The sequence below is a fragment of the Orbicella faveolata genome, unplaced genomic scaffold (assembly GCF_042242905.1).
Source record: "Orbicella faveolata isolate gen_17 unplaced genomic scaffold, um_ofav_v1 contig_13, whole genome shotgun sequence".
Taxonomy (NCBI): Eukaryota; Metazoa; Cnidaria; class Anthozoa; order Scleractinia; family Merulinidae; genus Orbicella; species Orbicella faveolata.
In genome coordinates this window covers 11,192,183-11,215,800 of record NW_028301540.1, presented here as the reverse complement: position 1 = coordinate 11,215,800, position 23,618 = coordinate 11,192,183, and the positions used below count along the sequence as shown (strand labels likewise).

General features: G+C 39.3%; 1 protein-coding gene across 1 annotated transcript; it reads left to right on the top strand.

Moving 5' to 3' along the window:
• The first annotated feature begins 1,911 nt into the window (after positions 1-1,911).
• Positions 1,912-22,389, top strand: LOC110062680 (protein white-like). Its single transcript, XM_089284643.1, has 20 exons — positions 1,912-2,180; positions 2,690-3,031; positions 4,897-4,945; positions 5,353-5,539; positions 6,344-6,415; positions 8,539-8,637; positions 9,388-9,554; positions 9,757-9,828; positions 10,288-10,390; positions 11,043-11,111; positions 12,105-12,145; positions 13,044-13,149; positions 13,835-13,966; positions 14,938-15,030; positions 16,102-16,159; positions 16,505-16,582; positions 17,002-17,107; positions 17,525-17,625; positions 18,371-18,495; positions 20,366-22,389. Exons 1-20 carry the CDS (start codon positions 2,108-2,110, stop codon positions 20,465-20,467), a joined length of 2,175 nt encoding a protein of 724 aa, XP_089140769.1. The 5' UTR covers positions 1,912-2,107; the 3' UTR covers positions 20,468-22,389.
• The last annotated feature ends 1,229 nt before the right edge of the window (positions 22,390-23,618 follow it).

The following is a 23,618-nucleotide window of genomic DNA, read 5'->3' as shown; positions in this document are numbered from 1 at the left end:
TCAACGTTAATTAGCTTCGTGTTGCTTGGCCGTCACGCAGGTTTTATCAACGCACCAAACTTAGCTGAGCCAAGATTAGACGTTAATCCAAGTTTGAGTCCCGATTTTCTTATTTGATTATTTTTCCCTCAGCGTTTTAAACTGAAGCTATCTGAAATAATTTTTAATTTCAACGCGGTACCTTAGTCTGCTTGGTACTAGATGTATTTTTTTACTTCTTGTAGGGCGTGCGAAACAGCCTCGCTTGTCAAATGTTTTAGTCTTGGCTTCGCACGCTCTAGAACCATATAATAGCGTGTGTTAAGGTACCATGGCAACAATAATCCAAACAACTTGACTGAAGGTCTATGGGCGGCCAGCAAAGAAACACTTTCGATCGACTAGTTTCATAACTACTTAAATCAAAGTTAACATAGTATTGGCTACGCAACATCATAATACATTATTTTGGCGAGTTTGACCAAGAAACAGTGGTCTAAAATGATAAAACGCGACTGCCTAATTTTAGCGCGCACTTTGATCCTCTCTAAAAGAGCATGCGCGATTGAAACACGACAAAGAAAAACAAGGAAGCCATTTGGCTAGTTGACTCACCTTCCCTGTGGGCATTTCCTGATGCAGGCATAATTTTAAACAAAGTTACGATTATAATTTCAGAGATCCAATACGGTTTCATGTTTTTGTAAGAACATTTTTCTTGTGATAAACACGACAAAGCGAAGCCCATTTCATTTCGCAGAGCAAAGTAGAAAAGTTTACGTCATAGAGACAACTTGGCGGCTCGAATATATCTCTGCGCGCGTGCGCTCTAACCACTGAGCTCTGATCTGATAACAACATGAAGACTTAAATCTTTGTTTTACTTAAATCTTTACTTTTACTTTTTAGTGTTTCTACTCTTGTTTTAGCGAACCCGGCTAAAGGACACCAATCTTGGCGCTGCCGCGTAACGCTTTCAAAACTCGCCCAAATTAAATGATACAGTGCCAACGCAGTTCAAACACAAAGAAGAGCCATATTAGTGACGCAAATTCATTGTCGTTGAATGCTTTGATTTTGAAAAATTTCATGCCTGAGACACATGTAGATCGAAAACACCAACACAACAGCCCAATGTTTTTCCATCTTATTTTGTTTTCATTATTTCTTCGCCTGCCAGCGGCATCGCAAGCTAAACACGCCAAATGATACTAAAATCCTCGGTTCATGCATGTTCCAACATGTTCACATATATACTCGGCTTCTATTGTAAGTTTAGTATATTTAAATTGAATTGTTGAAATGCCTCTTAAATTTTTTTATGACACGCCGCAACAAATACGATTAGCTAAGGCTCGTTCAACTGCAAAAGAAGGAAGGCCAAAGGGTTCTAAAAGCAGAGAAACAAAGCAAAAGAAGCAAACGAACAACTTCAAAGAAACAGAAATTGACAGGGGAGATCAATGAAGTTATCTCTTAATAAAAGTAACCTTACTGACAGTGCAGGTCATTCGGGATAATTGCCGGTCGTTACAGCAATATGATTGGTTGAAATTAGTAGTTGCATGGCTGAAGCCTGAGCTTGGAAACTGTAATTTTTTGCTGCGTAATAAACTGAATAATTATGTCAGGGGGGGGCTGGGAGGGGCGAAGAGGCTGAGGGATGGTGAACACGGAAATGGGTAGTTACAACAGAAGATCGAATTACTTACCTTGATCATCTCTTGGTAGTCATGATCAGAGCAGACAATAACACAGCTTAACGCCTGAAAAGTATGGCAGGTCACAGCCCAATAAGATACCCCATACCCCTGCTCCCTCGCTTCCCCCGACCCACCGCTCAAGATGGTGCCCTATACCCCAGCTGCCCCGCGTTCCCCACCCCCCGCACAACCTCCACTCTGCATAACCGTCCGTGCGGAAAGCGTGTCACTGAAATTAGCTGAATTAGCAACGCTATTTGAATCCTGGAGCTGCGGGTTGCTTGCATTGTTTCTGGTTAGTTTCTACGCAAATCTTTCTAAATTGCAGGTGTTAGAAAACCTCATGGAAAACACCCTAACTATACCTGTTCGGACAGTATGCAAATTTAATTGAGAGCTTCATTCATTATCTCCAATCTTCAAACATGGCCGACAATCCTGGCGTAGAGATGTGGACAATTGTTGACGTAAACGATGCGCCTGAAAAAAATGGCTCCGGTAAGGATTGTGGAATTTAAGCTTATCAAGTTACTTACAATAAGCCGTAAAACGCAAAGGGCCGAAATTTCTTTTGTATGTCGTTGCAACCTCAAAGCAATATCGATCACTAAACACCTGGGCTTAATTTGAACAGGCGACAAACAATATAAGCTTATAAACTAAGAAGCCTGAAGTGGGAGCAGGGGCTTTGATTCGTTTTCAGTTACCATATGGACAGATAAGGGTTGCATGTGTCTTTCGTTCTTCTTTGAAGCTTTTTGTGCTAAAAATTCTGGTTTCGAGTACGAAGATAAGGTTTGGAAAGGGTTATGTAATGCAGGGAAATGTTTTCATGATTTGCGCTCGTTTTTGTGCGGCAAAAGCTTTCAATATGCACCTGCACCTGTCGTGTAAACGTTTATTGGATCAGATCACGTCAAGTTAATGTTTAACCTAATCTAATGTTTGTGCTCTTGCCTCTATGCGTGACACCTCCCGTCTTTATTCAAATAAAATATCTTGTGCAGCGAACCAGAGCAACGACGCGGAGCTTGAAGCTAAGAAGATGGAGGAGGCCGGCAGTCCAACGCTGATAAACCATGAAGAAACCCAGGAGAGCCTCGATACGATTTCAGTTACTCCAGGAGATACTGGTGGTGGAAACAGCCTGGTTTTTAGCACGAAATACGAAGATCCCGCCACAAATGTGATTGCCAACGTGACAAGCGTGGGGGACTTGAGAGAGAAGGTCACTCTTTCGTGGAAGAACATCAATGTTTTCGTGCCTCAGGCCAGAGCTTCGATCTGCCGGCGATTGTGCTGTGGTGAAAAAGATGACGAACCGAAAATCAAGCAGATCTTATTTGATGGTAATGCAAGCTAAGTTCTATTATATAATTGTTATTTTCACTCCGATCCTCTAAAAGTTGACCTGAATTTCATGTAATGAAAGTTCGTAACAGCTAGTCTAAACTTAACTTTATCCTTACACTGTGTTTAATTTTTCAAATTGAAATCGGTCGCAGGTTTATTAATTTTATGGTACTTAACACTAGCTTATATCTGTTCGTCTAAGAGGTTTTCAACGCGTTGCGTGCATCCAATCAACGTCCATTTGTTTTCTGCCATTCAACAATCGAATTGCCATGTCTTAATCCAATATATATTTTTTCCCCGGCTTTTTGGTTTCTCCGATTGCACTCTCGCTGTACTCGAGGGAGATTAATAAGCGAAGGATAACGGAAGACTTGTGGCTAGTCTGCATGTCTTGCTCTAGTTTAGCGTGTAGTTACATGATGACTGCGCGTTACTTTAGTTTGCTACGATAATTACGTAATAAGCAGATAATGGAGTGAAGCGCTCAATGTACCGGTAACATCTGAGAATAGGGGAGCTCCGGCGGCCCAAGGGACTGCCAAGCGGATCCCCATACCCATATAGGAAAGAAAAGGAAACCCATGAATTGATTTTTTGATAGTTATTATGGCTAGCTGTATTGCTTGTGGGCGTGTGCGCACCACGACGATGACGACAGAGTCACGCAAGATGGCGGCCATACTCCATACTCCATACTCCAGAAACAAACAGCCTTGATTTATAGCCTCTTTCTTTGATGTTGGACATCCATGTTATAGTCAATTGACACCTGTCAAAACAAGGCATCTGCTGACGAGTATCACCTGACCATTTTGCAGGTTCAAGTTTTGTGGTCACTTGTTTTTTTAAAGTTGACTGCTGACCAAGTGCTGGTTTTCTATTGGATTGCAGGCTCATGTCAGATTAACTTGTTATAAACGGGGCTGGGTTGTTCGGAAGTGAATTAACGCTAACCCAGGATTAAAGCTAACAGAAGTGTAAATAGTTCTTCTATACAAATGTTTTTCACTGCTTTTGTTTTGTGTATTTTGAGATTATTCAAACTCAAAACAGAAGGCCAAACAATATACAGAAAACCTCACTGTAAAGTTACAAAATTCATTTCAAAGTTTTCGCTTTACCTGGGTTATCTTAACGTAATCAGGCTTTGAACAACCCAGCCCAGCCCGGCCCAGGAGCTCTGCTTTTAGGCTTGGCTAAATCTATATATTATAAATATTGGATGATGTCTATGGTGAGCTTTGATTATTCACACTTGTAATAACTCAAGTAGGCTTAATGAGCAATCAGCAAATTTGCAATATAAATCCATGTCAGATATTGCACAGTGTGTTATAAAATGAGTATAACTTAATTCATAGCAACAGTTAAGCAACAGAGGTACAGAGGGATTTTAATTTTAGATCTTGGGTTGTGTCAAATAATTATGTTTGGCCTTGATTTCAAAAGCATACAGTAACTGACAAGTGTGAATAATTTACTATATTTAATTATGACCCACTTTGGTCATACATGTATTCCGGCATTTGACCAAGTTAGCAGCTGGTTTTCAGTCAGTCATGACCTTAATCTTGATGTATTATTTTAATGATCGGCAACAAATTGGCAGATTGCCTTTGCTGGAAAATGCAATAATATTATCCGTTAATTGAAAGTTCACTGCAATTTCAAACTTCCAGTTCAGTCCATTTTACCTTCTTGGTCACAGGATGTAGTGATTTGAGAACCTTTGTGTGAATGATATTTTTGAAGGATAAGAAAAATCTAGGTATAAATTAAGGCTTGAAAATAATAATGAGCTTTTTTTGCTAGTAGTTTGGCTGAAACATATAATTATTTTTTATTTTACCTTTATCAGTTAGTGGAAAAATTGAGGCTGGATCATTGTTGGCTGTCATGGGGTCAAGGTACAAAATATACTGTTACAAAATAAATAATTATCAATATCTGTATGTCCTTTGGAATAATTCCTAAGCTTAGTATAATCCATTAATTTCGTAAATATTATTAAACAACAACAATGAATTTTATTGAGGCTGGAGAGATATCTATTCCCACTGTGCCTCTCTCCACCCAGGTCACATTAATTATATATTAAATGGGTACCAGTAAATTTTGAATGCTGGGGGTAACCCTGTGATGGACTAGCATCCCATCCAGGTGGGACCCTAGTTACTTTATGCTATAGTAAACAGAGCCATGTACTCGGGCCTCGTAGGCCACCAGGCTCAAACAGACTTTACCTCACCTGAAATAGGATGAGGCAACGGTCAGGAGCAGGTGCTGAGTAATGTTTTTTTTCTTTTTGGTGCAGTGGAGCAGGTAAATCTACGCTTATGAATGTGTTAGCACATCGTAACATTGCCCAGGTGCAAGTGACTGGAACAGTGGCAGTGAATGGGCAACCCACTGGCATTGACATCAATGCATTGTCAGCATATATCCAACAAGAAGACTTGTTCATTGGATCACTGACAGTTCGGGAGCATCTGACGTTTCAGGTATTTCCCTCCTTTGATAGCAATAGTTATAGAGGTATCTAGTGAACCCTGTAAACCCTCTATATATAGTGCATAGTCAACATGAAAATTCTAAATAGTGATATTCATTCTTTAATGGTTCCAGTTGGGAGCCAGAGAAGTACATGTAACAACCAAATCAACTCGGCAGCAATTTTTCTGATTATTGTTGTTATTTGATATAATAATATATTAGTTATTTCAAAATGTAATGTATGTACAGAAGTTGAATTGGGAATTTATGAAATTTATGTAAAAGATTATTCAGCGCATCAGAACAGGCATGTTCAAAACACAAAAATGGCAAAATGGCACTTAACAATGTGGGATACGGTTGACCCAATGCATATCATTTTTGAGAGCTAATCACCTTCAATTCAGGGATATTAAGGTTAACCTGAGTGCTATTTAGGCTAACTGTAGTGACATTTTGTCATTTCGTGTTTTAAACACACCCTGACAGAACTGTCCAAATTCACTAGTAGATCGCTGGATGGAGATCAAACTAATAATTAAACTGAGCTTTTGATTACCACTGTGGTATAGATTTCATGTTGGAAGGCAAAGTCCAGTGGTGGAGCCAGACTTGAGCTAAGTGAGGGGGAACTGGTACATGTATTATTGCTTGCCCTGCCAGCTTTCTTCCTTCTGCAATTTTTTTTTACCCAAAGTAAGGGGCCCCCTGGGGCCCCCACCACCTCCTCCCCCCAGATCCGCCACAGCAGTCAAATCTTGCAATGAACTGTGTGTTACAATAAATTTTGCAATTTTTTTCTTTTTTTGTAGGCTGCTCTTCGTATGGATAAACACACTCCTAAGGAGAGGCGAAATGAACGAATTGAGGAGGTCATATTGGAGGTAGGAATGCAATTATTATAATTATCAATTAGATTATGAGCTTGAGATTGCTATGAGATGATAGTTGATGAGGCTGAAGGTCAAATCAACTATTGCCTCATAGAAATCAAGAGCAAATAATGTAATTGTTTTAGTAGAATTCTAACTTAAATTAATGCAAATAATGGTTTCCAAATATTTTTTGACGCATTATTGAACTTTACGCTTTAACAAAATCGTACGTATTGAATTGTCCTTGGTAAATTTGCAGTTGTTCATGTGTGTGCACCAGTTTTCAATAATTTCAAGTTTTTTTTAAGTCAAGAATCAATTTATGTCCTTTTAGTCTTCTCAGGAAGTTAATTATCCATTTACATCTAAATTCTCTTCCAAAACTTCGGAAAAACAATAAAAACATCACATTTCATGGACGACCGACAGTTACTGCATTCTAATTAAACAATAGAGTGTTTCTGTCAAGGAACTATCCGCTGGTAGTTGCCCCGCAGAAATTTGATGTTCTTAAAACAAATATTTGCCCGAAAAGCAAAGCTTCGAGGGCAAATATGCTAGTTTTAAGAACATCAAATTTCCAAGGGGCAACCATCAGACCTATTCTCTTTATTGCTCACCACTAAATTTTCTTCCACGTGCCAGTTCCAAAATCATATTTTTATTCAACTTTTTTAGATGAAAGCCGTGATTTCAAGGCAAATGTAAAATTTGAAAAAGAAAACAAACAAAAACCCTTTTAATACAATTTCAATTCTTTACTTTCTGTAAGCCCGCTTGTTAACAGAAATATTTTCACGGACAAGTACTATCCATTTTCGTAATTTTCGTCATACGGGCACTATGGGCTGATAGTGTCTCTCCGCGGATGAACACTATCGCATCACAGGATCAATTCAAACCAATAAGAATCGGAGAAAATTTAGTGGTGAACTATTATGGCTGATAGTATACAAGTGGCTCAGCCAATCAGATTGCAGCATTTGCATTAGTATACTTGTAGAATTAGATACTAATTAATAATAGTAATTAATATATTTTTAGAAGTGATTACACCTGAAGCTGGCAGTGCATGTATTAACATGTAATATTCTTTTAATTCATAAATTGGATAAAATAATGTTATAGTCTATTTGTTACACTTGTGTTTATATAGGCTTATAAATGTAATTGTAGTTGTACACTTCATGATGGTTTTGTGATTGATAATACAGAGTAGTGTTTAGCTTTTCAGTCCCACCTTCTGTACCTTTTATATTTGACAATTGACCAGATACATGTATAACAAATTTAATGGTCAACAGCCAGATCCATAGAGATGGACTTTATTGGGATCTCTCTGCTCTACGTTGTATATTTTGCAACTGTAACAAATTGAATTATTACTCCCTACCTCCAGAAAGTGTCACACCCATTCTAATAACATTCCACTGCCTTTGACAACTGTGTTTCTTGTCAACAAGTGGCCCTGCCCTTATTCTGTTTCTTGCTATTTTATCTGAGCACATCTTCCTCACTAAACTGATCACATTGCATTATAATTTCTACATCATAAAACAGGGTTCACACAGGTCATGGAAAACCTGGAAAGTCATGGAATTTGTTATTTCAATTTCCGGGCCTGGAAAGTCAAGGAAATTGTTATTTCAATTTCTAGGCCTGGATAGTCGTGGAATTTTACTCTTAAAAGTCTAGGTCATGGAAAGTCATGGAAAAGCAATGAGCGTGGCAAAAAAGATATTTTAAAAATTAAAAAAATAACAGACAAGTCAGAAACTGGCTTTAAATTCAGTAGAAATAGACACAAGCAAACTTTTTATGCATTATAATGCTGGAAAATACATTAAATAAGTGATTGTTTTGATACTGCTGTGAGAAAAACTGCTTAACTTTGGTCATGGAAAACTCCGAAAGGTCATTGAAAATCATGGAATTTTAAAAGCCTTAAAGAGTGAGAACCTTGTAAAAGTGCAGTCAGACGTTTGAAGTATCTTGAATGTTATTGTGTCTCTCATTGTACATGTTGAGATGTTTCTACTTGATTGTAAACATATTGTACTGTATCAAAAAAAATATCCCCTGAGAATTTCAGAAAGATTTATTTGGCTTAATTTTTTTTTTTCATTAATTAGCTTGGATTAAAGAAGTGTGCCGACACAGTCATTGGTATACCAGGTAGACTGCGAGGAATTTCTGGTGGAGAAAAGAAACGATTAGCATTTGCTTCAGAGGTAATTAATTTTATGTATGCTAACTGTGAAGTTTATCTAATACAGTCAAACCTCTGCCACATAGGGGATCTCCTGCATACAGACATCTCTTGAAAACAGGCATTGGTCTTTGAAGTCTCAGTACATGTACGAACATGACAATGTACATGTATACAGTTGTTCAGTAACTTCCCATAACCTCCAAAAAGGGTGAAAGGATGATCCGGCATGTAAGACTTAATACCTTTCAGCATAAGTCAAATGAGACAGACCGAGGTACAGGAGGTGAAGAGGTGAGAGGTGAAGTGCAGGGGAGCTAATAATTATTATGCCCAGACCACCAATGAACATGCAAGTATGGTGACGGAGGTGGACATGGATAATGCATGTGCAATGTATGGATAACAGTGGCCTCCCAATAGGGACATGGGCACCTGAAGGGAGTGAAACACAACAGCTAGTAAGACCCAGTGAAACAAGGGGAAGCGCAATGGAGAGAGAACATAGAGGATGATGGATTTGAACTCTTGAGCAGGGAAGGGACTGAAGTTAGCGGACAGAGTCGCTAAGAGGAGCATGCAATTTCCAGCCCTGTTCTCCACGAGAAGACAAGGAACTTAAAGGGTGGACCAACACCTGTCCTAAACAGACTCTTTTATTTATTTTTTTCCCCAAGGGCATCCCCTTACAGGATTTTTGACTTTATCTTCAAAGCAGGTTCACATTTATAAAAATGCATTGATTAAATCGCTGACTTCTTCAAACTTCCAGGTACTAACCAATCCTCCATTACTGTTTGCTGACGAACCGACATCTGGTCTTGATGCATTCATGGCTCAGAGTTTGATATCTTCCCTTCAGCGTCTTGCAGCCAGTGGTCGAACCATCATGTGCACTATACATCAGCCTTCGTCTGAAGTTTATGCCATGTTTGACAGGTAAAGTCTACAAAATGAAACCTCCATCAGTTGTCTTGATTAGAATTATGTACCATCTAACTCTCAACATAGGGAAATGCTTAGTACTTGAAGTAGAAAGATTGCATGTAGATTGCTTGTAGTTATTAACACTGCACACTGTAAGCACAAAATGGTGTTTAAAGTTGACATTCATTGGATTTCATCCTGACTTGTTTTTCAGTATTTTACTGTTGGCTGAAGGGAGGACAGCATACATGGGCTCAACAGCTGAAGCCTTATCATACTTTAGGAGGTACCGTCTATTACACCTTTTTCTTTTTCTTATTGAAATAACTGGTTTTGTGAAAACATGCAGGCTGTGATCATCATGATTGGGCTGCAGGCACCAAGCTGAGCCATGGGCCTCAAGTTGCAAATATTGCTTAATGTTGCATGCATGCTGGATGAAAATTTATGCATTGCAATTATACTGTTTAGTGTTAGCAATAATTTGCATATTGGTCAATTAAGATGACAACCTCACCTTTAAAATGCAGGTATCATCTCTCTTGGCTTGGAGGCTTTTAGCCAGCCCAGATTTGAAATAAAGTAGCAAGTCTGTCCAAAATTTTGTTATGGGATTGCCTCAAGCCAGTAATAATCTATAGCATTCAACCATATGACCATTCAGCCATAATTTTCATTTTGCTACAAAGTGGGCATCCACATGTACAGTGTACCTCAAGTTTGTTATTTTAACTTTATGTTGCAGCCTTGGGTATCCTTGCCCCATGAACTTTAACCCTGCAGATTATTTTGTTCACACGTTGGCCATTGTACCTGGAGATGAGGAAAACTGCAAGGACAGAGTTAAGGTACATGGAGCTGAGCTACTAGGCAGATTATAACTCTGTCCACTTATCACAAGTTATAGTCACTCAGGCCAACTGTCCCACACTATAAAATGTAATAGTCTCGGTTAGCATTTTATAACTAGTGGTACAGCTGTTCCACTCTAGCTGGGTTTTTCTAGTCCATCGCAGGTTATCCCAAAGTATTTTTGAGGGTGCCATGGCTAACTGAGAGTGAGAGAGTTATTAAGTGTTACTTATAATATAATAAGAACACAATGCAGTGAAAATGATCAGTCAGTCAGTCAGTCAATTGATCAAAGAATTGATCAGTCAGTTAGTCGGTCAATCAATCAAAGAATTGATCAGTCGGTTAGTCAGTCAATTGATCAAAGAATTGATCAGTCAGTCAGTCAGTCAATCAATCAAAGAATTGATCAGTCAGTTAGTCAGTCAATTGATTGAAGAATTGATCAGTCAGACAGTCAGTCAATCAATCAAAGAATTGATCGCTCGGTTAGTCAGTCAATCCATCAAAGAATTGATCAGTCAGTCAGTTAGTCAGTCAATCGATTAAAAAAATTGATCAGGCAGGTAGGCAATCCAAATTTTCATTACAGATTGTCATTGTTGTCATTAAAATTAACTTTTTTAAAACTATGTTTGCTATGTATAGGAAATCTGTGATGTGTACAGTGAACGAGCAGCAGAAGAAGCCAAAGAAGAAACTGGATACAACAGACAGGTTGGGAAAAGCTTTACTTTTAATGGGGGTGGCTATGTGATACAGCTGGGTGCCTTACAAGTCATTTTAATTCAATTGACAAGCAGTAAGGTATCTAATAAAATACGAAAAAAAAAAAAGAGAAAACAGAAAAAAAAGGACTTAAAAATGTAGCTACAGGTGTACATAATTTGTATATTTCACCACCTTTGGCTACTCATACTCTCCCAAACTTTCACGAGTGTTTCTATAACGCGATAGAAACATAGAGAACATGTCTTCTGTTTCTTTTAGAAAACACTGCGACGAAAAAAGGAAAACAACTTGTTAACTTTGATTATCAAAATGTAAATTCTCTTTGCTTACACCATCATTACGTCAACAGCTCCTGCTAGTTTTGTGTTTCTATTGAGTCGTAGAAACACAATTTTTAACCAATCAGTGTGCATGTTTTCTTAGGACTGTTTTCTAAATGTGCATATAATGTGTACCAATGAATACACTGGGACCCCCACTGATGGCCGCCTAGAGCTCTACAACGGCCACTTTTTATGTCCTGGTGGACAGTCCATACATTTACTCTAATTTTAACCTCTCTACGGTGGCCATATCTCCACAATGGCAGCAACCACTAAAACACTCCCCATCTGCTAAAATAACCTCTCGACATCATGGCCAGTTAATCAACGACGGATGAATAGTGCAATTACATAACCCAATTTCTTTTTTGTAAAAGGTCACAAAATGTGATCAGTACCGTGCACGGTTCAGGTCTCTGTTTCTGTTTTATTGATATATTTTGATTGTGGTACATACTTTTTTAATGACAAAAATTTTGCAGTCCCCAAAAAATGACAGGTTTCATTTTACACCCCTACCTCCCCATAACGGGCCTATCTTTACAGCTGTACATTCTTATTTTGGTTCTATTGTCATGTTTACAATTTGATGCACATCTATGAATCAAACCTTAACCTCATTGAGTTTAACATTGGTATTTTCTTTTCATTTCAGGATTCCTTCAAAGCAGATGTTTACTTTAAAAGACGTTCACCGTAAGAAACTGATCTGTGGTTTTAGGGTTAATTAATTGATGATTTATGCGCTTAGTTTTTCCACTATTGTTGTCCCTGTGATGTGGGATGCCTTCCTGGGTGTCAAACAAAAATCATCATCCCCTATACACATACATGGTTCATGTGCACACATACCTCTTACTAACTGAAGATTTTTCCATTAAACCCCCCAAGATTTTTTTCTCCCTTCGATTTTGGGTAGAAATCAAAGGGGAAGAGCAGTGATCTGTATCTTACAGCAAAGACCATTTAGATGAGGCTACATGTTAGTAGTAATATAAGATATCTATTGAGGTGTATATCTTTGCTGTGTGTCTGACGACTTCCGTGTCTGGGACAGGTGTTTGTCTACAGAACGAGAAGAAGAAGGAGTAGAGGTGGTGATAGTAACCCATTTTACAGTTGCTATGCAGGCCACGCACACTAAAATATGGCCCACTAAATTGACCACAGTGCATGTTGTAAACTAACCGGGCAATATTGAAAGTGAATACTTTTGCATGATATTTACCATGCATGAACATCAAACATCATCAACTTGTGATAAGTGACGAAACATTTTGGCGAGCATTGCAGGGGTAGACGGAGAAGGGGTACATGCAGGGGTGGTGATACTAATCCATTTTACACCTGCTATGCAGGCCATGCACACTAGAATATGGTCCAGTAAATTGACCAATCACAGGGCATGTTGAAAGCTAACCTGGAGATAGTTTAAATATAGACTATGGAGAAGAGATTAAGGCTGAGCTATCAGCCACAGTCCTGAAGTTGATCTCTGCAGTTGAGATAATGTTTAAATAATGTTTGGCCAATTTGTTTAATACACTGGGTATCTTGAGCTCCAAGGCAAATAGTGCTATATTTTTACATGTAGGTACAAGGCATCATGGTGTCGGCAGCTTGGTGCAGTGCTGTGGCGATCGTGGATCACTAACAATAGAGACGTCATCATCTTCAGGATAAGGATTTTTCAGGCCATTGTGAGTTTTGAAGCAAGCTAGCTAAACAGTCTCTATCATCGTATTGGGTCACTTTTGAATAAAAAAGAAAACGCTTACATATTATTTGAGAAACAAACTACTTTTGGTAACTCTACTTCAACTTTTAAGACTGTGGATGTAGTGTATGAAAAGTGCAAATTGCAGGAAAAATTGTTATGTGTGCTTTCAGCTGATTGTCGCAAAAATTAATTTGCATGCAATGATTGTTTGGATAATAGCAGCCAAATACGCTGTGCACAGCAGTCGCATGAATCACACAATTTATAACTCTGTCGGCTGAACAGTTCTAACACTGCGTACATGTAGAGTGACCAGATGTAAGGGACCCCAAAATTTGTGATATCTAAAGTGATGTTCACATTGTGAAAATGTTTTGTACATGTGTGCATGGGCGGATCTAGGGGAGGGTGCAGGGGGTGTGCACCCCTCACACCCCCTTCCCCCCCCCCCCCTCCCCCGCGTGACATGAGATGACATACGGCTTTCTAATATAACTGGTATTCTGCCAAAAAAAACCAAATGTGGTTTATTGGCGTTAAAGTAAAACACTCCCAAGAAGAAAAATGCTGATCCGCCCCTGTGTACATCTACATCTATTTTCAGAATCATAAAAGAAACACTATTGACTACAGTGTTAAGCTGATCATTATTTTTTAAATGATAGATCACTGGATTGATTGCGGGACTAATCTACTTACAAATACCTTACGACCAGGACGGCATCCAGAACATATCTGGTGTTTATTTCTTTCTTGTGACATCCTCTTCATTTTCCAGCCTTCAAGGGGTCATCTTTGTAAGTATTAGAGTGTGGATGAGAATAAAGCTCAGCTTCGTTGTACACATTGAGCACTTAATGGCTGGCCCCAGCGAAAACAGTGAGTTTTGTTTCCCGAGACCTTCAAACAAAACTCACTTTTTCCCGTGGGGCCAGTCATTAAGTGTTTTGTTATACCTCCCAACTCAAAACTAGAACAAATTGCAAAAAAATATATATTCAATAGACCACTTTCAATGTATTAAAATTCAGCTTTGCAGCGAGGCCTAGAGGACACAAACAAAGGAAATTGAATGACCATGCATATATGTTTATTCAGTTCTCTTGTTTGTGTCCTCTAGGCCTCACTATATCGTGAGTGGCCTATTGCTTGACGCCGGCTGACACACAAATTTGCCGCGGTTTCAAGGTGCAGGACCTGTTCGCATGCAAGTCGACAGTTCAAGTAGTTGTTTCCCAAGGGTGTTAGTGGGTTTTTGATCCATGACACGTGACACGTTGTCCTCCAATCGGAAAACGTATTTGAGTTGGGAGGTTCATGTGTAACAAAGAAGAATCTTTGTTTACTGTCTTAGCCTCTTTAGCAGCAAATCAAAATTTTGCGAAGAATGTATGTATGAGCTCAATCAGTACTTTTGCCACCCAAAAAGTCTTGAAAGCAAATTTCTCCTTGAATATTACTCCCAAAAGGCCAAAACGTTCAAAAGATAGGCCTGGCCAAAAGTTTTACAGGCTCTCTAAATGTTAGTCGACTTGTATCTAGCAGGATGCCTTCTCTGTGCAAACTCGTTTGTTAATAAGAAATAAAGTTTAATCTATGACGTCAGCAACGGTCGCTCTATAAATAAAGCTTAACCAGAAGTAACCTCGCCATGTTGAGTCTAGCCTGTTCAGATAACGCTAGGTAAGTCATTATAGGTTCTGTTATACTATCCTAAATATACTGCGTGTCCCAGTTGGTGCTAAACGTTTCTCTTATCACTTTGCAGGTATTTCCAGTAGAACTTCCCGTGTTCTTGAGGGAACACAAAAATGGGATGTACAGGACAGACGTTTACTACCTGGCAAAGACGTTATCAGAAGTAGGATTCTTACAATGTTGTTTGACTTTTACAAAACAGTTAACAGCTCTTGAACTCTTTCAGTTGCCATATTGGGTCCAAAACAAAGGTTCTTTTTTGGGCTGAAGTAAGCAGGGGAAACAGCCTTTAAAAATTGATTAAATATTACTTCACATACGGTAAAATATGCTGCCATTCTCATTTGGCTCTGTCAAGGTTTGACCCATTATATGAAGTAGAATGAGTAAGCGTGAAAAAACTTAAGTAGCACGTCAATTGTTTTGTGGTCAGAGTTCCGAATCCTCAAATATGATATGCGAGGAAACAAGGGTTAAACTCCAGCTGTTGACTTGATATTCTGGTCAAATTGAATGAAGACGCTTGTGAGAGAATTCCTGTTTTTATTGGCACTGAAATGACTGAAGTAATAATTATGTTATTCCCGAGACTATAAAGACTGTAAAGGTTTTACTCTGACTTTGAATCTAAGCGATTCATATGACGAAACAAAACAAACAACTACAACTACCACTACGAATACCCTGGCCGTCATCAAGCCTGTACCTGTATTTTGAAAATGTATCATGCTCCTGTAATCTTTCATAAGTTACGACTGAATTGTAGCGCGTATTCAATAACAGCCGCACCCGCCGAAGGAATAAATAGGAGACACGCTCTTTCCGATTTCTTCTTTCAGGGAGGACGGTTGTAACACAAGCTATAGGATAGGAGTTGACCAATGTTTATTGAAATGTAACTTTTAAAGGCTTTAGTTCGTATAGTGTGATCGGGTGAGGGTAGTTCTGAAAAGAACTGTTGTTGGTGACTGACGTTTCGACAACCTGAGCGGAAGTCATCTTCTGAGTCAAGTGAATAGTGTTTGTCAGTCGATGATGTTACAAGTCTGGTCCGTTGAACGTGATTGGTCAGTTTAACCATGATGGTATTGGCTGAAAGACTCGTGTAAAGTTTGTCATCAGTCATTGGTCGGTATCGGTCCGTCTATCTCGCAGTGGTTCCGGCTATGACACAATCAGGGCATTGCATAGAATGCACTCTTTTTTTATATCAGCTTTGTTTTTAATGTTGTAGATTCCCATTTTTATCATCACACCTCTGCTGCTAATGGCCATATCGTATTGGATGATCGGTAAGTATCACCTTGTAAAAAGACAGGTTTCACTCCTTACCAGTAGTGACTGCACTTATTGGTTTGCATGAATGTAACCTTTGGCTGTGAAGGTTCTTTGAGTCAGTTTACGTGAATCCACCTATGGGTACACTTTAATGCAAAAATCGTGATTAAAAAAGAGAGATTAAATGCCAAAGTATATTTTGCCTGCCTCTATCATTCGTAAGTATTCCAATTTATGTGCTTGTGCATGTTTAGTATCCCAAATACTCAGCTGATGAATTACCCTTTGAGTTCCGCCATCCATTTTTTGTTTTTGATTGTGCCATCATGAGCCATCTTCTCTCTCCTTTTTATCAACAGGACTGAATGACAGTTTTGTGCGTTTCGTTGTTAGTGTTGGTATTATGGTTCTGGTTACCAATGTGGCTGTGTCATTTGGTAAGTGCTTTGTACAATGATCGCACTCCGCGAGTAGAGTGGATTAGAGTGAAAAACACAAGAAAGGAAATATATGTTATCAAGCGAGTCACAATTATTTCTGGTTGTTATATCTTTTATATCTGGTTAAGGAGGTTTAAACCAACTGCTTTGAAGCATAACAGTTCAAAACCAAAGCAAGGGTGACTGCCTACCTGGCTGGCTGGCGGACTGTCTGTCTGTCTGTGTGCCTGCCTGCCTGCCTGACAGACCGACGGACGGACTGAGTGCCTGACTGACGGACGGACTGATGGACGGACGGACTGACTGATTGAGTGATTGATTGATTGATTGATTGATTGAATTATTATTATTATTGATTGATTGATTGATTGATTGATTGATTGATTGATTGGCTAATTGATTGATTGATGTTTCAGGTTATATTGTATCAACGATTGCACCAACCATTACTGCAGCCACGTCTCTTGGTCCCCCACTTATGTTACCTCTCTTGATTTTCGGAGGATTCTTTCTCAAGACCGTGTAAGTCTTTAGTAATAGAATTATTCCTCGATATACATATTTGGCAAAGATGACGCGACTTCAGACGCGGACACGAGAGCGCTCAGAGTAGTCTGGACACGACTTCATTTCAGCTTCCCGAGTTCCGGTGTTTTGCATGAACGAAACAATGTTTTTGCTGCTACCGTTTGCGGCCTTGTTTGAACCAGTTCTGAACAAAGAAAAATGCAGTCAGAGCTTCCAGTCATCCTCTTCGCTCCTGTGAGTGGAGCATAAGGCTACTCCACAACAACGTCCATCCATTAAGGTCTTTCGCTTCCTGCTCTACCTCATTCCAGCTCGTCCAGCCCAGATTGTTTCGCTCAGCGTCGACCGTTCTCCTCCCTACGAAAACCAGTTATAAATTTTCTCTTAAAAATGCTTGTTTTTTTCTTGCAGATCTGTGCCTGTTTATTTTGTGTGGCTCAAGTATATTTCATGGTTCATGTATGGCTTTGAGGCTCTGCTTATCAACCAGTGGAAAGACTACGGTCCGATATGTATGTACCACCTTTTTTTCCCCGTAAGGATGAGTGTTATACACGGTTTGGTTCTTATTAAGAGACTGTACTTTGCCAAATGTGCTTATACAGTCCGATTTGTCATACGATGGACTGTGTCTGGGTTTCAGCGTCTTCTGTAGCTAGTGAGACCTCTCCGGGATGGGCACTCCCTGCGTCGGTCTCGCCAGATAAAGGTCGATAGATGGGAGTCTAACACCCGCCCGTTTTGCTGACCCTGTGATGGAAGTCTAGCATCCCATCTAGGGGAATGAAGGAGTACTCCGATAGCCCTTGTTTTTATATATATATATATATATATATATATATATATATATATATATATATATATATATATATATAACTAACTGCAGACAGTACTGTCTCGACCTTCTGGGCCTCATCAGTGCAGTGCTGAAGACTAGGATGGAGGCTAAGCTTAAAAAGCCGCCCCAAATACTACACATGTGGTAGTATCTAAGCCATTACCAGAGTGCTCAAACTAGCGAGCTAGTGAGCATACGCAATTGCAACAGTAACGACTCATCCCAGTAGAGTGCTCAAACTGGACATGAAAGCAGAGCTTTGTATGCCAGCGAACTATATATATATATATATATATATATATATATATATATATATATATATACATACATTTTTTTTTTTTCCGCACAACGCCGTGTTTTACATATCCAATACACTTGTCCTATTTGGTGAATTAAATATTTTCTCATTCTATCTGTAGCATGTGGCTTGAATGCGACTACTACCCCGTTGACAACCATGAACGGTTCCTCTGGGGGGGTGGGAGATGGATTGCCGTGCATACCGAATGGAAATGCAGCCATCAAGTTTCTTGGCTTTAAGGAGGTAAGTCACCATCAGATGACTGTGTTTATCATCTTTATCACATACGGGGCAAAATTACTAAATCCTGATTGGCTGAGACAGGGATTTTTTCTTAATCACGAGGGCACTTTTGGTAATCAAAAGGCATGATTACTTGATGCTGATTGGCTGAGCGCGCCAGCACTAAGTTGGTTTCCCGCTTCAAACGGATTTTGAAAAAAGGAATTTCAGAAACGCATCGCTTCTGAGTTTGATCTAAACGCGGTTCTGTCATCTTAACGTGAAAGAAAATCAACATGCAGCAAAGCGCAGCCTTTTGGTGGTAAAGCAAAGAGATTTTTCCATCAAAAATGTATTGATTCGCTGCCTGAAAAAAGTTTGAGTAGGGGTCGGCTGGTGTCGCACGAAGCATAGAGTTACCGAACTTCATGGCTGCTAAACTGAAAGTTAATTTCTTCATTTTGCTTCGGGTCGCCTTATTAGTATCACAGGTCACCTCATCGGCGTGAAAAAAAAGCAGCGTAAATTTATTTTGTTGGTACGTTAAGTTTTCGCGGTGGAAAGGAGAGTTTTGGATTCAAGAAGTTATTAGAGCTCGTTTGGACACTTGGTTACGACTTTAAGCGATCGATGAAGTAGTTTCACGCCTTTACAAGTTTCGCAAAACAGGTGAATAAAATTATATTGCTTTAAGTTTTATTTGCAAAGAAATTTGTTTCAGTGAATTCAACTTGCTCTGTTTTTCCTACTATCATAGTATGCTTTCCCAGTTCTACTGCTAGCCTGTTCTTTAATGACAACCGGCAAACCTGTTTACGCGACTGCGAGACCTTGAGAGTTTTCCTTTGTACAGAATTTTTCCCTTTATGCGATAAGCAAGTAATCACAAGTGCCCTCGGGCAATTAAGGATAAATTTCACTTGTATTTTCAAAGTTTTCCAAATTACCCTCGTCGCTTCGCGACTCGGGCAATTTTGTGAAAACTATGAAAATACGCGCGAAATTAATCCTTAATTGCCCTCGGGCCCATGCCATTAAATATACAAACAGCACTGGGTACACAGATTTTGTCTGTTTGATTGTTTGTGTTTTCTAAGAGAGACAGAACGGAAGAGAGAGAGAAAGAAGAAAAGAAAAACAACAAACAAGCAACCTGTACACTTGTATCTTTTGTTCGAAAGGCCATACATGTATTCGTGTTCTCGGTATTGGAGTGGAACCAGCTTACAGTGGAAGCTCGTGCGGTGGAAGAATATCAATAAAAAGCGATTTATGTCATTTGCATTTGAAAAGACTCCCTGCATTAACCTCAGTTGCAAGCTAGTTCCAGTCCAATAACGGGAATACGAAAATGGTCTATTTGGTTGCCCGTAAAAATGACAGAGATTTCCTAGAGATAGACCTGTAAATTCGTCTCCACTCCTCTCCCAAAAGAACAGCCATAGTGATGACGTCACTCTGAAGATAACCATCAGGGGCAGTGTGCACTGTAATGACGTAAAGCTACGTCATCACTCGTTCGAATCTGGAACTTCTCTAAAGCAGAGAAAAAAGGCGCAAGTATTATTTGCTGGAAAAATGTTTCTTTCGCTTTCCATTCACTAGAAGTTCTGGTTTGAATTGTTTGGATTTTCTCATTTGTCAGAATGCCCAACTGGTTTCTAGGAGGTTATGAGTTTGAATCGCGCTTGGGACTTTCTTTGTCCCACGCTGGTGTCGTGGTGAACATTTCATCTTTCACTGGAATCAAGTTTCATGTTTGCATGATATTGACACCAGCCCTCGGTCAACCATTAAGGGCCATCATCCAGTTTTCTATGTACTCTTGCTGCTATGTTTGACAGTTGCGAAAACAAACCTAACTTTGTTATTTTTGTTGTTGTTTCTACAGGACAATCTACTGTTTGACATTTACTGTCTTTTAGCTTTGATGGTAGGATTTCGAATAATTTCCTTCTTGTTCTTATTGAGAAGAGCTTACAAGGAACAGTGATCTCGTTCTTCCCATCATGCACCACGTGACGCTCACGTTCATATTATGTAGTTAGTTTGTAATTGTTTTTGTTGCTGGAACAGTAATAAAGATTAGGCCGGTCTATTTTTGTTGTTTCACCAATTTGCCATCGGCAAACTGAATTTCTGACATTGAGTTTTAATAATTGCAAGTGCAACTTTCAACGGGTTTATAGCCATTTTATAAGCAGTGAAAGGAAAATTTGCGTTTTATCAAGTTGTGGTGGGATCAAGTGCTGTGTTCAGTAAATCGTCGTAAGTACTCGAAGAAAAGTTCCGACTCTGGTAGACCAATTTAAGAGAAAGAAGAAAGATTTAAAAAAGAAACATTGAAAAGAAAACAAGAAAAAACGAGCGAACATCGTCGAGTACTCGGTATGTTTCACTGTGACTTTTGTGTCAGACTACCTCGAATCAACTTCTTATGTCTCTGTCAACTCCTGGAGACAACTTATCCTACTGAAACTGGCACTTACGTTTCCTCCCCTGTTCTTGTTGTCATTTAATTATTTAAATAATACCCGTGAATTGATCACTTGGTGCATCAATTGACAGTTGCTGGAAAACGAAATTCGATATGTATTCATCAGTTTGAGAATAAGCGTCATTCACAAGTAACATACTTACTGTTTATAATTGAACAATCTATTATTTCAAAAGGAAAAAAAGTACACGCATAAATTTAATGTGAGTTTTCAGAATTTGTTCCTTATCAAGTAAACCACTTCGTAGTCATTGTACGCGGGCTGTCAAGGAGAAGCGTTGTGTTACCACTCAGATAAATGGTCTTCACTGGCAAGCGTTGCGTGACAAGCCTAAAAAACGGCGGCGTAGTTGACTGTTTTACTGTAAAGAGAGCTTTGAAAGCTGACTTGTATCTTAGGTAGCAATCTACATAGTAATTCAATAAGACAGTTTTCAGATTAGTATTAAGACGTTAACAACTCCAGTTAATCATAGTCTTGAGTCAAGAGTGACACTTAACATCAAGGAGATGTGTGTATTATTTTTTTTAACCAATCCATACGAAGGTAAACTAGATATTTGGGTAAAGACTGTTCGTGGGTATATTTTTGCGAAAACAAAAGAAAACAGTCTTAAATTTAATGCCGTACCTGTACAAACACTTACTCAGCCGGTTTTCGCCAGCTTCATAAGCTTAAGTTTTTCGGGGATGTCCTTTTTGTTTAGGCTTAATTTTGTTAAGGCGCGCCTCCCTTGACACAGTTGTATCCCTTCTGGGAAGCAACCGGAGCTTACAAGAATACATTTTTATAAAAGTTTATGTTGTTTGTGAAAACGGGTATACCTGATGAACAAGATAAGCCTGAGAGATATGATTGTTTTTGCAATCATTGTAGTCTTTTAGTGGTGTTGAGCTCTACTTATGCTACGTTACAGTGGAATCTCGATTTCTCGAACCCTCCATTGTTCGAACCTCCCGATAACTCGAGCAAAAACCCGTTTCCCTTCGTTCAGTCGAACACTGTAACTTTACCTTCGATTTCTCGAACTACCCGGTATTTCAAGGCAATTTTCGTTTCCCTTGGAGGTTCGAAAAATCGGGATTCCATTGTATATCAAAGCACTCAGTGGTTGTTGAGTGGCCGTTTTGTCTTACTCCTTTGAAATTGTCACACGGCTCGTTGTCGTTGTAGGACTATGGCCAACGTTGAACAATCGTATTTGATCTGCAACATCTTTATCCTAACAACGAGAGTTGTACAAAATTTATAAACACTAGTCCTAAAGAAACTCTTGACAGCCTTCGAAAGCATAGACCCTTGTAGTTTTTATAGTTTGGTTATTTTACATTGACAAATAATCACAATAATTTGTGTTACCGTAAAAAATAGTTTTATCAATTAAATAAGGATCTACAATTTCGTTTTAACTTTTAAACCTGAGTCGTCTGTTCACTTTTCGTTTGGTTTTTTTTTTAATTAAGGATTAGATTATGAGCTCGAGATTTCTTTCACGCGTAGAAATTAAGAACGAATAATCTAATAGACCATTTTACAGTTGTTTGCTCAGTGACCTAGCCTTTGAATGGCAGCGAGGCTGAAGGTGACCTTGTTTTGATACAGACCTCACCACCTTTGTTGTGTAAATCAAGTTGTTCTCATGCTAACTAGTTGGCATTTGAATGAGAAAAGCAGAGAGGTCTGTATCAAAGCAAGGTCACCTCCAGCCTCGCTTGCATTCAAAGGCCAGGTAACTGAGCACACATTTGTAAAATGGCCTATTGTTTAGTATAGATCTGCTGGTTTCTCAAAACTTTGTCTAAATCAGACGCTTTGAAAACGCAAAGAAGCGGCCGCCATTTTGTTAACCGCACACATGCACCGCTAGGCTGCTCACTATGTACAACAGAATAGATAGCGAGTAGCGAAGCCAATAAGAGAACGGCATTCTTAATAGAATGCGAGTAGACTTACACTAAAACAGGATATACTGATCAGACTCATCCCCAGACCCTGAGCAACCTGCAAGTGACAGGTGATTGCCGCAGCCGTCTCGAGTTCTGTAGCGTGGGCTCCTTTTCCGAATAACGGCTTGTAATCGTGTCTTGAGCCAGACGCGTGCGATATTGGGAACTACGTCCGACACCTATTCACCGTCGCTTTCGTAATCGGGAAAATTGTTACTTCACGACCCAACGAAGGTAAGTGACCACGGCGTATCTCGGGGGATGAGAATGTGCGAACAATCTATCGCCATCCACACAGTGGTTATACGTAGGCACATGGATAGCTCCTTCTAAAAACCCGCAGACAATACTCAACTGTCAAGCCGGCAGGCACTGTACGCTTTGCAGACCTACTTTTGTGCGAGATTGGAAAAGAGGCTGGAGACTAAGAACTATTAATGTTTACTAGTATATATGGGTAAGAGCGAAACAGAAATGTCTGGTCGCTAGTTATTCTAGAAGGAGGGTAATTTCTCAGGAGAATCTTAAAAACCTCGCATATCTGCAATCTGGGAACATTAGTTCAAGGTCGGGATCGGCTGGGAGGAGGTAAACATCTTTAAAAGAGGGACGTGGACATCAAAAGACAAACCGAGGAGGCCATTTACATCAGACGCCAACGCCATTTTCAACCACTTGTTGTGACAAGACTGAATACAAA